Source organism: Rutilus rutilus, assembly GCF_951802725.1.
Source record: "Rutilus rutilus genome assembly, chromosome: 2".
Taxonomy (NCBI): domain Eukaryota; kingdom Metazoa; phylum Chordata; class Actinopteri; order Cypriniformes; family Leuciscidae; genus Rutilus; species Rutilus rutilus.
This window is the reverse complement of record NC_140210.1, coordinates 42,467,474-42,482,478: the sequence shown is the minus strand read 5'-3', so window position 1 is coordinate 42,482,478 and position 15,005 is coordinate 42,467,474. Positions and strand designations below refer to the sequence as shown.

General features: G+C 38.3%; 1 protein-coding gene across 1 annotated transcript; it reads right to left on the bottom strand.

The window, feature by feature from the left end:
• Positions 1-3,489: 3,489 nt before the first annotated feature.
• glb1 (galactosidase, beta 1) lies at positions 3,490-14,529 on the bottom strand. The gene is made up of 16 exons (XM_084401576.1): positions 14,374-14,529; positions 13,274-13,443; positions 12,800-12,950; positions 11,459-11,519; positions 11,259-11,353; positions 9,692-9,872; positions 8,314-8,372; positions 7,477-7,598; positions 7,346-7,386; positions 7,143-7,255; positions 6,958-7,032; positions 6,174-6,263; positions 5,886-5,999; positions 5,227-5,358; positions 4,790-5,053; positions 3,490-4,240 (listed from the first exon to the last, which is right to left on the bottom strand). Exons 1-16 carry the CDS (start codon positions 14,428-14,430, stop codon positions 3,986-3,988), a joined length of 1,980 nt encoding a protein of 659 aa, XP_084257702.1. The 5' UTR covers positions 14,431-14,529; the 3' UTR covers positions 3,490-3,985.
• Positions 14,530-15,005: the final 476 nt, after the last annotated feature.

Below are 15,005 nucleotides of genomic sequence, written 5' to 3'. Positions count from 1 at the left end.
CTTTACATTAGATTAATAAAGTTTCATATAATCTAGAATAGATATGAAATAAATAGCATTCATTACAAAATGAGTATCTCTCATTGAAATCGAGTTTTTATGTGAAAGATTATTTGCTTTGTTGTGCATTTTAGTCATATTACAAAATAATTTATTGAGGCCAAACATAAAATAACATTATAAACTGTCAGTTCACCACGTGACAGCAGCAAGCAGGCTCCTGATTGGTTAACGCGGCGCGAATTGACGCAGAAGTTCAGATTTTTCAACTCGGGCGGCAGACGCGAATTCGCGTCAAACGCGTGAATGCACAAATAGCACTAATAAATTTCGCGCGTAACCAAACGCTCAATTCGCGCGAATGAGGCGAATTCGCGTCTACCGCGCCGCGCTAAACGCCTCATTCGCGCCGCAAGACCTCCAGACGCGCGTAAACGCGTCTTACCATTGACTTAACATTGAAATCACTCGCACCAGACGCATATTCGCGTTTGGTGTGAACGCAGCATTAGACCTATTTTCAGGCGCTGCGTCATATCACTACGCCTGCTGCACTCATGGTACGGCCGCACAGTTCCTTGATTATTACGCCCGTTTCACACATACTCCGTTTGCAGTGCGTGTGCGGTGCGTATTTTTTTCCGTACCCATGTTAACAGGTTAGAGCTTTCACACTGCACACGAATGCAGTCCGTCCATCCGTTCCAGTTGCGGTGCGTATACAGCAGTGCAGAGATCGTTTCTGTACCGAGTCTATTTTTTGCTGTGCTGCAACGCTGAATTAAAGTGACAACGCATGGTTCGTGTTTAAAATGCACACAGATTGACATGAAAATGTAATAATTTTACCATAAATGCATTTAATTAAATAAAATGTAGGTTAGTAATCTTACCATGAATGCATTTAATTAAATAAAACCATTTTCAGTCATCTTTTTATTTTAAGACGAGGTAAAGCAAGGAAAACTACAATTTACTTCAACAAGGCAACAAAACGACACTCGTGGAAAAACAAGTTGGTTGTGACGTGCAAGACTTTGTATAACGATTTAAATAGAAAAGGTATGAATCTGCTGTTTTTGTAAATTAAGTTTTAATTTAAAATGTATGCAATTTTAATATAAGTACATGGTTCAATATTTTACCACTGCGTGAGCAACTTAATATATAATCTATATAGAAGTAATGTATTGAACGTTGTGTTACGACCTCTCATAAAAAATATCAACTCTGAGAGAAGAGACTACCTAAACAAGAACAAGTAAACGGCGGAATCAATGCAATTATTTATTTATTTACTCACCCACAACAGACGCCACAAAGACTCACAATAATAACGAACATTCCATCCAGTGAACGAAATATAAAAGCATGGACAACAACTAGCCTAACAAAGAAAACAAAAATACAATTCTAAAGACAATTGTTTAATCTGTCGACGCTTCTATTATTATTATTAGTCAGCTCCTTCAATCAAATCACGAACAGGTGCGTCGGAGAGAGCGCACGTACTACACGCTCAAAAAGATAGAGCGACGCCAAGACAGACAAGGGAGGATGTGTACAAAGAGAATATCCTAAAACTTTTTTAAATAAAAGTTGCTGATAGCTTATGGATTTGAAATAAAATGAGTAGGTCTATATGTGTTTGTTGTAGCTACAGCCGCGGATCAGTTACGCACTGCAAACGCAGCATATGTGAAAGCACTATAGGGCGTGCTGCTCCTGCACCGCATACGCACCGCAACACGGACCGCACACGCACTGCACACGGAGTATGTGTGAAACGGGCGTTACGCCGGAATGAGAGTAGTTCCTAGTCATATAGGCTTAGAAAATCGCAACTTTTCATTTTCCGTCGATCTTAGTACACGGTTTAACTACAGAAGAGTCAAGTTTTAAATAGGAAAAATATTGAAACTCTTTGGTCATTTTGAAAGAAATGCTACTGGACTCATCAGAATCAATGATCTGTGCTAAGCTATGCTAAAAGTGGTACCGTCAGACCCGGAGTTCGGCTGAATGGATTCTAAAACGGTAAAACTCAACTGTTTAACTCTGGGGGAGATGTAAAATGAGCTTATTTCCGAAAAAAGTGGAGTATCCCTTTAAGAACTTCAAGGAGGTTCAGCTGCTGTGAAAAAGACCTTTGGACAATAACTGGTGTCAAGAAGGACAGAAATGAAGCCACTTCTCTCAGAAAAACACCAATGACAGACTAAGTACAAGGACTGGACAGCAGAAGATTGGTGCAACGTTATTTTCTCTGCTGAACCTTCCTTCCCACTGTTTGGGACAGCTGGAAAATTGCTTGTACGAAAAAAAAAAAAAAAAAGGTGGATGCTGCCATAAGTCCTGTGTCTAGCCAACAGTGAAGCATCCTGATCCTGAGACCGTCCATGAGTGAGGTCGCATTTAATCCAAGGGAGTGGGTGCTCTCTCACAATTCTGCCCAAAACACTGCCATGAATACAGAATGGTATCAAAACGTTGGAGATCATTACACTGAATTTTGGATCCGTGGCCAGGCAATTCCCCGGATCTTAATCCCATAGAAAGCCTGTGGTAAATCCTCGAAAGGCATTTGGACAAGCAGAAACCCATAAAATGCAATCAATAAGGAAAGAATGGATTGCCATTAGTCAGCATTTGGCACTGAAGCTCACATCCAGCATGCCAGAGCAAATTGCAGAGGCTATGAAGAAGAATGAGTGAATACTGTAAATATTGAGTCTTTGCGTATATAGACATGACGTGAAGGTCAAGTATGGTAACTCATACTCACAATTTGTCCAAGTTAGTGCACACATTTTAGGAGCAGTGAACACACACAGAGACTGCGAACCACACTGCAGCGCTCGTGGAGCGATTGGGGGTACAAGCTCAAGGGGACCTCAGTCGTGGGCTCTGACGGTGGAAAAGAGCAATGTTTTTTCACTCCCCTCACCTACATTTTCCCACCGGTATTTAGAATCGAACCCACAACTTTAGGCCACGGCTGCCCCATTATTGAATGTGTTGCCAATAAAAGCCTTTAAAACTTATGAAATGTGTATCAGTATATATTTCATATATGTAGTCGCCTCGTTATTCCTAAGTTTTCACTTTGCGAAACACAAAATTTAAGTCACTGCCAATACTTTTGGCCACTGCTATATTTATTACTCTCTACTTTTAGCTTTTACTCGTTATTCCTAAATTTCTTACGTGGTGTCGGTGTTGACAACAACTGAGAACTAAGTTTTCATCTATTTTTGAAGGGTTTGACAGGCATAGTATGAGATGAGATGCATGTTGGAAGTGTTTTTTTTAGGTTTTCACACATCCTAACCAAAAGAGAAGGCAAAAAAGGAAGAAGAAAGTAAAAAAAGTTTGCCTACTGCAGAATTGCAGTACACAAAACAAAATTCTAGTAAACCACCCCACTTCTAGACCCTTAAAACAAACCATATGTATATCACTATATATCTCAGATAAAGACTGCGTGAATAAAATAATGCCATTTAATTTACACACAACCATGGATTTCTGTAAGGCTTCAATAATACAATTCAAAGTCATAAAACCATTCAACATCATGATACATTACAAGGCATGTCAAATGTGGTGCAAAAATAAAATCACTCATGCAATAAACGCTTGACTAAACAATGTAGCATGTTCATCCAACAGAAAGGTACGATTTCTAGTATTATTCAAAATAATGAAAAGTGCAAAATAAAAAGTAGTATCCGCATTAAGAAATAATGTTAACATCACCTTGAGAGGATCTAGTGCACTCAAATTAAAATCACACAGCTCATTCCCTGAGCGGCTTTGACACCTGAGAATTGGCAAGATTTTACTGTAAATTCACAGTTAAATTTTTTATATTGTCCATATAGAGCTGATACATGTCATATCCTTCCAGATCCCTTCAGATCAGTAAAATGTGTGACGCAAATTAATTATTCTAAGATTCTTCTGCTTGTGGAGGTCGGTAAAATCATAAGAGGTCTTGTTTTTTGAACAGCCGTCTCGTGTGCTGGCTGGTTGTCTTCACCGTGGCGTTTATGACCGGAGTGTCAGTGAACTCCACCACGCAGGAACCCGAGGAGCACGGTGCCGCCTCCAGCTCCAGAACGGTTATGTTGTTTTGGACGGAGGTGCTGAGCAGGTGGGCTGGGACAAAGAGGGTCACCTGTGGCCCGCGGGAAGGCCAGTAGCGGCCCACATTAAAACCATTAATCCACACTTGACCCTGGAATTAAAAAAAGCATTTTATGATCCTTTAAAATTTCACTAAAGCTAATTGTAAATGGATCTCATTAGGGAGGCACCGATATGAAAATTTTGTCCGATACCGATAACGGATAATTCTTATTTGAAAGCCGATAACCGATATATCGGCTGATAAATCTAAATCCAAATTTTATATAATTTTGAAGATGATTACAAAAACAAAAGTCTCACCATTAAAAGCCATGTTCCAAGCACACAAATATAATGTTCTCATGATAATTTTATGTAGCTTATATGACAGACTTGCGCTGTTAACTGTATTTCCCCTTTTTCCAATCATATTTAAAACAATTAAAAACCATCATGGCGAACAGTGCGCATATGAAGTGTCTCAGCTGAAGGAAATAATCCATTATTTATTGCTTTAATATATCAGCCAAATTTTCTTATCAGGCCGAAAACTATAACATTAAAAATGAACATATATCGTCCGATACCGATATGGTGGCCGATATATAGTGCATCCCTAGATCTCATTAAAACCAACAGCAGTGGTGAAGTGTCCTACCTTCCTCCAGTTGGGAAACTGTATGTATGTGTCCTGAGGGAGGTCGGGAATTCCGTCCGGGATGTGGAAGCTGCCAGCGTAGAAGGTTGGAGGTGAAAGAGCAGGAGGAGGTGTGGTGGTTAAACTGGTGGAGGACGAGGAGATAGAGACAGATGGACTCGACGGCCACAACAGCCCCTTTTGCACGGCTTCATCTATACTCAGAGAGTACACCGTCCAGTTAACCAGAACATCAGCGCCCAGAGTCAGATTAAACACCAGACCCTGAGGAACAGAGAGAGAAAATGAAAAAGAGTCTGAATATTTCTGTGGGATTGTCAGCTACAGGAAAACTGTAATTCTGATTAGTTAGAAAATATATAACAACTCAAGTTAGAACAGGCTGAGGGACTTTGCTGAGAATGAGTAAAATGGGAAGTGGATAAAGTTTTGGTTGCCTTGAAGTCATTAATTTCTTTGCCGTAGTTGATTCTGCCCATGTTCTCCACCAGGATGTCCACACGGCTGCCAGCTTTTCCAGTTATATTCATGGTGAGTGCCTTGTTCCTTTCCAAAATACCAGCAGAAATCTAAAAAAAATTAAATGATTTAAGAAGCACAAGAAATGAAACAATTACACTACTGTTGAAAAGTTTGCGGTTTTTGAAAGAAGTCTCTTCTGCTTATCACATGTATTTGATCAAAAATAAGATGATTCTGATTATTATCAATGTTGAAAACTGTTAAGCTGCTTAATATTCTTGTGGAAACAGTAATGCATTTTTTCAGGATTCTTTGATGAATAGAAAGTTCAAAAGAGCAGAATTTATTTGAAATAGAAATTTCATTCATTTATAACTGTCACTTTTGATCAATTAAATGTGTCCTTGCTGAATTAAAGTATTAATTTCTTAAAAAAATTAAATAAATAAAGATTACTGACTCCAAACTTGGCAGTGAACTGTATAAAATGTTGTGTTATGCAAACACTTCCAATTAGATATAAATCTGTGCATAAACTTTATCTTATCTTAAGAGCCTTTTCACCATCACAGCTATAATGATTATGAGTAACTCGGACATGAAACAATCAACAGAGTAAAACAGAGCTGCTTACGCCATCAATGGATATATATGCCCGATCATGGACTCCATTCAGAGGGGATGACAGCGGGGTGGGCTTCAAACAGTTAACAGGTAACACAGTTTGATACAGCATAAAGCCAAACGCCTGACGGGATAATGAGACATCCGTAATCATTAAACAGAGAAGACATAAAGCAATACAGTTCATAAAAAAAGCACCTGCATAAACACAGACTGAGACGAAGCATTTAAATCACTAACATTACTAAACAGAACTTCACATTTACTGAACAACAATTAAGGTGAGATGCGGGCATACCTGATTCATTTCAGTAAATGTTGTTGGGTAAAGAGTTTGTACAGGGCCAGAGAAAGATAATACATCCAAAGACTCTGACACGGTCTTGAGCTGCAAGGACATGATGGTTATATAGAGGAGTGTTATATAGACACCTTAAATAAAGAGGACCTATAATGCTTTTTTTTTATTTTCATCTTTCTTTAGCGTGTAATGTTTCTGTTTGGGCATGAAAAAGGTCTGAAAAGTCACTCCGACAGGAGTTATTCTCTATATCAGTCATACTGTTTCTGAACTCCCTGAAACGCCTCCACTGTAGTCTTGAGTTTCCTTTCGGAAACAAACACGTCATAATATTCCTTATTTAAATGATTCCCGCCCAAGACATACGGAAAAAAAAAGGGCGGGACCTGGTTGAGTTAGTTAGTAGTGTGTTAAACTCGTGGTTATGGTAAGGAGCGTGACATTTCTGAAAGACGCTGGAAGTGGTTGACCAATCACAACACACTGGACAAGCCGACCAATCAGAGAACAGAAGGAGGGGCTTCATAGAGACAGGAACTAAACAGAGCGTTAGTGACAGACTGGGAAGAGAGGTGCTGCAACAATGTCAAATATTGGAAAAATAACGAGTTTTTTTCTATCTTTTACATTTAAGCATGAAAACCTATTCTAGTAGAAGCCCAAAAACAAAACTCAAAGACTAAACGGCATAATAGGTCGTCTTTAAATAAAACAGAGACTCGAAATATAAATCATATTACAATAGTAGAATAAACAGGCAAAGATGCAAAAAATGATTTACCTTCTTCATTTGCACTTGTCCATATGCAAATTTAGGTGTTGATGGAGGCAGCATTCCTTCTGGTATATCTCTGTACTGTATCCAAACAACAACAGAAAAACAATCAGATCGATTTGTATGATTACTGACCATTGCATTTCTCCTTTGAAAATCATAATTCTTTCAATAAATAGCTAAATCTTTACCATTTTGATGACTTCTCTTATGGCGAAATACTTCTCTGTGAGATCTCCAGCTTCTGTAAGGGGGGCGTCATAGTCGTAGCTGGTTGGCTGAGGACCATAAGGAGAGTTTGCTCCTATAATGTGATAAAATCAAGGTAAAACATGAATCGAGACACACTGTAAGTTAATCTTGGCCTGTTGAGGTACAAATCTCCAAGACCTACCATTCCAATAACCAAAGTTAGTTCCGCCGATGAACATATATCTTGAAAACAATAACAAAAATAGTAATAAATCATACAATTCTGACTATTCAAAATAAATAAATATAATAAAATAAATAAGTGCAACTCACAAGTTGACATTGGCTCCCATTCCCAGAATTTCATTGAGGCTCTTGACGATAGCGGCTGTGTGAACGACAGAGTGTTTCTCGCCCCAGTGGTCCAGCCAGCCTGCGTAGAACTCAGAGTTCACCTGCAAAAAAAAATAATTTTTCCAGAACACATTTGTACATGTTAGAATTGTGGCACATAAATCTCTCTCCCTGCCAGATGCGGAAAGGCTTATCCATGTCTTTATTACGTCGAGGCTTCATTATTTTAATGCACTTTATTCTAGTCTCCCTAATAAGAAACTGCAATATATTCAGAATTCAGCCGCTCGGGTACTGACTTGCACAACTGCTTGCCAGCATATTTCCCCGGTTCTTTATAAATTGCATTGGCTTTCCATACAGTCACGTACTGATATTAAAACCTTGTTTTAACCTTGTTTTAGTCACCCTTTATACTCCAACTCGCTCTCTCCACTCTTGTACTCTTGTACTGTTCAGCAGCCTTCTTTTAAAACAGGGTCTATATGAGGTCAAGCTTCTTCTGTTTCAGCTCCACAGTAATGCAATGCTCTTCCTTTGGCAATTAGAAATTCCCCAACACGTGCCTATTTTAAGAAGTCTCTAAAGACTCATCTTTTTAAAGCTGTTTATTGTTGTTGAGTATACTTTGTTATTTCAGTTTTTTACTATATTGCTGGTATTGTTATTATTACCCTGTGTAGCACTTTGGGTTTGAGGAAACCACAATATAAATAAAATGCATTAGTATTATTATAATAATGTAATTCAGTGTAGCTTTGCCATCCAGTGTCTTTATATTCATAACTGCTGATAGGAAAAACGATTGATTCTTACCAAAGGCCCACGTGGCTCTGCATGTCTCTGTGCTTGAAACGCAGCGGTTACATTTGAACCTGCACAAAAATACAACAATAAAATTTACAAATCGCAATGCTAAGAAATGTCAGAACCAGTGTTATTGTTAACTAAAAACGTAACAACAAAAACGTTAACTAAAGTAAAATAAAATATATATATATATATAAAAAAAAACATAAAACTTTATTTCAGGTAGTTGCTAAGGCCATATTTAGGTATCTATATATATAACCAGGGCTTGACATTAACTTTTTTGCTCACCAGCCACTGTGGCTAGCGGTTTACTAAAGTTACTAGCCACTCAGCATTTTCCCTGGCCACAATTTTGACATCGATACCATGTGGAAAAAATGCCATATAGCTATTTTTAATACTATCTCATAATTTGGCAGCAGGAATATTAGGCTGCTGTCACTTTAAGACTTTACGTGAATAATTGCCCAGACTGGCATTTTGACATTATTTTGTATGAATTTGATTGTGTGTGTATTTGCTTTTTAAGCGCAATAAGCAGTGAAAAAGAACTCAATTTATAACTGAGAGGCGGCTTTATGGGGTTTCTTTGGGTGTGAAATTCAAGCCCTTTAACACCAACAATATTCATCAGGAGCAAATGAACCGAGTGAGTGAGGAGAGGCAGGTTTGTGTGTCACTCGCTGTCGGAGAGATGAGAGAGCGAGAAAGCGCAACTTTACCTGTATCTATTCTGTGGAAAATAAGTATTGGAAGCGTTTCATTTATTTCAGTATTGATATGTATCGAAAAATCTATATTTTTGACAACACTATACTGCACTTAGTTTATTTCAGATGCCATTTTAAAAAGACTACAACTGAAAAATGTATATATTATATATAAAATTTAACCCGCCAAAGTGGCTAGTAGAAGGGACTACGTTACACACCACGGCTGAAATCCACACACATTTGGCAGGTGTTAATGTCAAGCTCTGTATATAAAATATAGGCATAAATATAGGTGATATATATATTTCACGAGTTCACATCTACATATAATTAATACAATAAGTTTATGCGTATTTGGCGTGCTGTCCGGGGGGAGGGCTCCGAGCTCGGAGTTAGGCCCGAACCCAAAGTACTCCCCCCAGTTGGTAAGTGTAGATGGAACTGGAAGTGTAGATGGAACTGGAAGTGAGGAGATGGGGTGGAGGAGGGATGCTGACAAACTTTCAATGAACAGAGATAGGTCTGCTGTGAATTTATACTCTGTCATTGAGTTGATTACTGATTAATCTCCAGCTGTGCATAATTTGGTTAATTATCTGAACCTGCTCCTCCCGAACTTTGTTAAATAAAACCTAATATAAAATCAATAAAGGTGATATATAGCAGACCTGGGCCGAAGTCAACAGTGGCATAGATGCCCTGGAGGGATCCACACTTGAGATAACCCACGCCTGCTCCATCAGTGGTGAACAGGACCACCTCGTTCCCCAGATGAGCCCGGAACAGCTGGCTGAGATGCCGCATGTAATCAAAATCACAGGCAAAGTAGCTGCCGTATTCATTCTCTACCTGCATATGAAAGCAATCACATGCATAAATTTGAGATGCGCTTGTGTTTGAAAATGAAACTTTTATACATATTACACATATTTACATACTTGTTTGTCCTTAAAGGAGTAGTTCACTTTCAAATAAAAATTTCCTGATAATTTACTCACCCCCATGTCATCCAAGATATCCATGTCTTTCTTTCTTCAGTCGAAAAGAAATTAAGGTTTTTCCAGGATTTTTCTCCATATAATGGACTTCAATGGCAACCAACGGTTTGAAGGTTCAAATGTCAGTCTCAGTGCAGCTTCAGAGGCTCGACACGACCCCAGCCGAGAAATAAGGGTCTTATCTAGCGAAACGATCGGTCATTTTCTAAAATAAAATAAAAATTATATACTTTTTAACCACAAATGCCCGTCTTGTACCATCTCTGATGCGCCACGTATTACGTCATCGGAAAGGTCACGCGTGACGTAGTCGGAAGTACCGACCCAGTGTTTACAAGTTTGGAGTAGGACGACCGTTCAAAGTTATTGTATGTTGAATGACACATATTTATATGTATTTGTGTCAGTTTATTGTTTAAAATGGTCCGTACGTGTGCATATCCTGGATGTTAAACAATGTCACGCGTGACCTTTCCAACGTGATGACGTAATGCGTGCCACATATCAGAGATGGTACAAGACGGGCATTTGTGGCTAAAAAGTAAATCTTTTTTTTTTTTTTTAAGAAAATCTAGTTTCACTAGATAAGACCCTTATTTCTCGACTGGGATTGTGCCGAGCCTTTGAAGCTGCACTGAGACTGACATTTGAACTGGAAGTTGGAACGTTGGAAGTCCACTATATGGAGAAAAATCCTGGAATGTTTTCCTCAAAAACCTTCATTTCTTTTCGACTGAAGAAAGAACGACATGGACATCTTGGATGACATGGGTGTGTGTAAATTATCAGGACATTTTTATTTGAAAGTGAACTAATCCCTTAAATAGCTAAAAAGGGTGAAAATATACATACAAACAAATTATATATAACATTTTATACATAGGGTTATCTATATACGGTATACAGGGTTTTTATGTCATTGTAATGTAATTGTCCCACTTTTCATAAGTTACACCCATCAGATCATGAGCAGACATTTTATGAACTGATTACATAATAAGCTGGAAAATAACTGAATTATTATTGAGTGAAAATACTCGTTCAACAGGAAATTCCACAGTTCAGTGTCATGAGTTTAGCACTAAGGCAGGCTGAAATCACAGCAATCTGATCTCATGTTATGAAAATTACATATTCAATAATAGTTGAATATACAGTATATCATATTGTACACTGTATATTATATATATATATTTTTTTTTTTTTTACCAGCATGATTGTTATATAACTGTCTTACTTGCACAGTAATGATGGGTCCGCCGTTCTGGTACAGGTAACGTTTAATGATGGGCAATAACTTCCCCATCCACTTATCCACTGCTGCAAGATAATCTAGAGCAATATATAAAATGCCACTTGAACTTGCAATATTATACATTTCACTCATTCAACTGCATCTTTTCCACTCTGAGGTTAATCAATAACTCATGTTATTACCTGGATCAGATGATCGCAGCACAATGTCTTTCTTTTTCAACAGCCAGGCAGGCAAACCCCCCTAAAACAAGAAAAATGTAACCATCCGAGGTCAGAGAAGTCAGCCATTTACACTCCATCACATTTTCAGTTTCTTTGTCAATTATTTTCACTATATACAACTGTATGATACATAAAAAATGTTTTTATTATTAAATGACTATTTTTACATCGGAATTATTGACTTTATAGCAAAAATTTAGATCTGGGGTTTTCAATCTTTTTGATACCACGAACCAGCATATATGATCATCCTCATGCGAGAGACTCCGATCCTAAAATTTAAAAGACAGCTATATATTTTCATGTATAAATACCCAATTTATACTATTAAAATGTATGTCATAAACATGTATAAAATATTATTTGGAAAATATTTCGTTTCTGTTAAGTTACAAAAACTTTTTTTTCAATTCACTATAGTACTGTACTGATAGGTGTATTATTTTTTGTTTATTTATTAAACATGTTGTATTATTTAGTTATTTAAATAAAAATTTTACATTTATTTTAAATCATAAGCATTATTTACATTGTTTTTCCACAGACCCCCACAACTCTCTCTTGTGGCCCCCGGACCCCAGTTTGAAAACCCCTGATTTAGATGCGTCTCAGGCCCTGTTTACACCTGGTATTAATTTGTGTTTTGGTCGATTGGATCACAAGTAGACGAGGGAGACACATTCCCATTCACACCTGGTGTTTTAATCCGTCTCTTTTGTCCACTTTCAGCCACTTCTGTCCTGATTTCTTCAAGGAGAGGGTCTATAGGCGGGTAATGTGTGGGCTTTTTCAGATCTAATGGACAAAATAAGCTCACACAATTTACATATGAACGCGCCCAGAGACGACGGAAAAACATCAAGAGCATCAGCTTACATTTCTGCTCTGACAGCCGCAAGATCAGCCAAAAACTGTGAGTGTGTGTTAGAAATCAGGAATGGAGAGAGAACATTGAGCTTGGTATGTTTTTCATCTTCAAACCAAACTTGGGTCTTCAGCCGACAAAGTTTAAATCCCGTCTGGCTAATGCACTTCCCATAATATTTAAGCATTAGTTCAGTAGACGGAGAGAAGACGGTCTTTTGTGGCTGTTTGAACACATTCGACCACAAGAGCGTTTACACTAGGAAAGCAATCCGGTCTAATGTGTTTTCAACGACCTCTGGAAGTGGTGGAAAGTGGAAAGCTCAAAACGTTTAAAATTCGTTTACACCAGTATTTGGCGTCGTCAACTTGTGAACCGATGGACCGAAACGCATCGTAATGCCAGGTGTACACAGGTCCTCTATCTTTTCTCACCATATCCCACTCTGCACAGATGTAGGGACCTGGCCTCATGATGACCAGCAGGCCGATGTCTTGGCACAGCTGCAGGAAGTGCTCTAGATCCGCGTCTCCGCCGAAGTCGTACTGACCCGGCACCGGCTCGTGGAAGTTCCATGGCACATACCTGCGGATGAATTCGGCCATTAGGGAAATCTGAGTAGGAATGAGTGGAATACAAAGTAAGAAAAAAAAAGGGCCAAAGAAATTCCATTGATTAGTACATAATTATGAAATCATTTCAGAAATATTGTACTTGCAATTAGCAATTTCTCAATTTCTCAACAATAACATTTTATAGCTCAGTATTCACTATAAAATTTTCCATGATTTTTATTATTTATTTCCAGACTTTTCCAGGTTTGGAAACCACAATATTTCCAGGTTTTCCTTGACTGCGGGAATACAAAACATTGTGACTAATACTTAATCATTGTCAGTTCGTCTTACGTCTGGATGGCGTTCAAACCAGCCATGTACATCTTGAGTAGCCTGTCCTTCCAGTAGACTCTGGGAATCCTGCTGTAGTGGATGCTGCCCGAAATGTAGCGAAATGGCTCTCCATCTTTAAGGAAGCAGTTTTGATGGTAATCCACGGAGAAGCTGGATGTTGAAGCATACTACAGAAAGGAAGAGGATACAGAGCGCTTTAAAACAAGAAAATCATTTTTCATTAGTTATAGGAATAGTTCACCCAACTAAAAATTACAGGAATAAGGAATAATACTTGACCACAGAATACCAAAATTATCCAATCGGAATAAAGTACAGTATTCAATTTCATGTACTCAGCCTCACGTTCCCAAACCGGTTTGGTTTTCCTACTTCCATGGAACACAATCAAAGATATTTTGCACCATATCCTTGTCTAAACCATTTCCCCCATACAAATGAAAGTGGATTGGGACTGGGGCATTTGAGTCCCAAATGACAAAAACGTGGTCTCAACATCAGGTTTGACATCTAGGATGGTCCATGTGTGTCTTGTGGCCAATTATTATTGACATCAAAAATTGTTTAACATCATGACAAGACATGTTTTTGTCATTTTCTGAGCACAACAGTCTCAGTTTCCATTTACTTTCATAGTATGGAAAAGAGCAGCTGTTTAAACATCCTAATTTTTTTTTTTTAATTATTATGGAATGAGGGTGAGTAAATGAGGACAGAATTGTGAGCTAACGTTATCTCTTTGAATAACAGTATTATAAGGATTGGTGTTTGATGACTGACGTCCTCACATGACAAGTCACAAGACGCACGAGTCATGACAGTCTGGACGCACTTGTCAGTCAGGTGCTAGTATGTTCATTATCATAACATCAGACCAAAAGTGCGACCTAATATCTCACAGCAGAAATATTCTTCTATAAACAGTGTCAGAATAGCAAACACTAGAAAGTATAACACTTTTCTTAGATGGTAGTAATGCTACTGCATATGCAAATCACTATTTAAAGTTATGGAGAGAACATCTGCACACTAGTAAGCAAGCTTTACGCTTGGTTTAAATTATACTTTAAAAAGAAATGGGCGAAGTTAATACTTGCCGTGACCGATGGTAGAGCCAGGAGCAGAACCAACGTCAGTCCGACATCCGCAGTCATGGTGTTTGAATCAGCAAACAGCGGTGCGGAAGTCAAATGCCATTTATTTTGGTTGCTACTAGCGATGACCGACTCGTGAATGAATCGTTGTCTGGAATCGGATCTTTTTAATGAACTAGTTGAACCGGTTCACAGAGCAGGTCTGAAAGATTCGTTCACAAATCGAACTGAATCGGTAAAACGGTAACGTTAAAACCGACCGAGCATTTATTAATTATTTTTCATTACTAGTAAGTAATCCAATTGAATAAAATAAAATGCTAATGCACCTAGTGAGTTAATAGGCTAAATTGTGGTGGTCACAAACGGGTGTTAGTATTGTGACAAACTGACTGGACAAATTAGATTACAACAAACACCTTTATTAGCAGAACACTGTTTACTGGGATATTTTAATGTAAAGCATGGGCCATTTGGTGACGCTAAAGGAGATTCATGATTTGATTTTGAACAGGTTTGAGAACCAACTTGCGGTCACAGATTTCCCATCACTAAAGCTGCAAATCAAACTGAGGGTACATGACAACTCAGACAGCAACATAATGTCGGCTCAGATCCGGTCCACATCTGGCCCA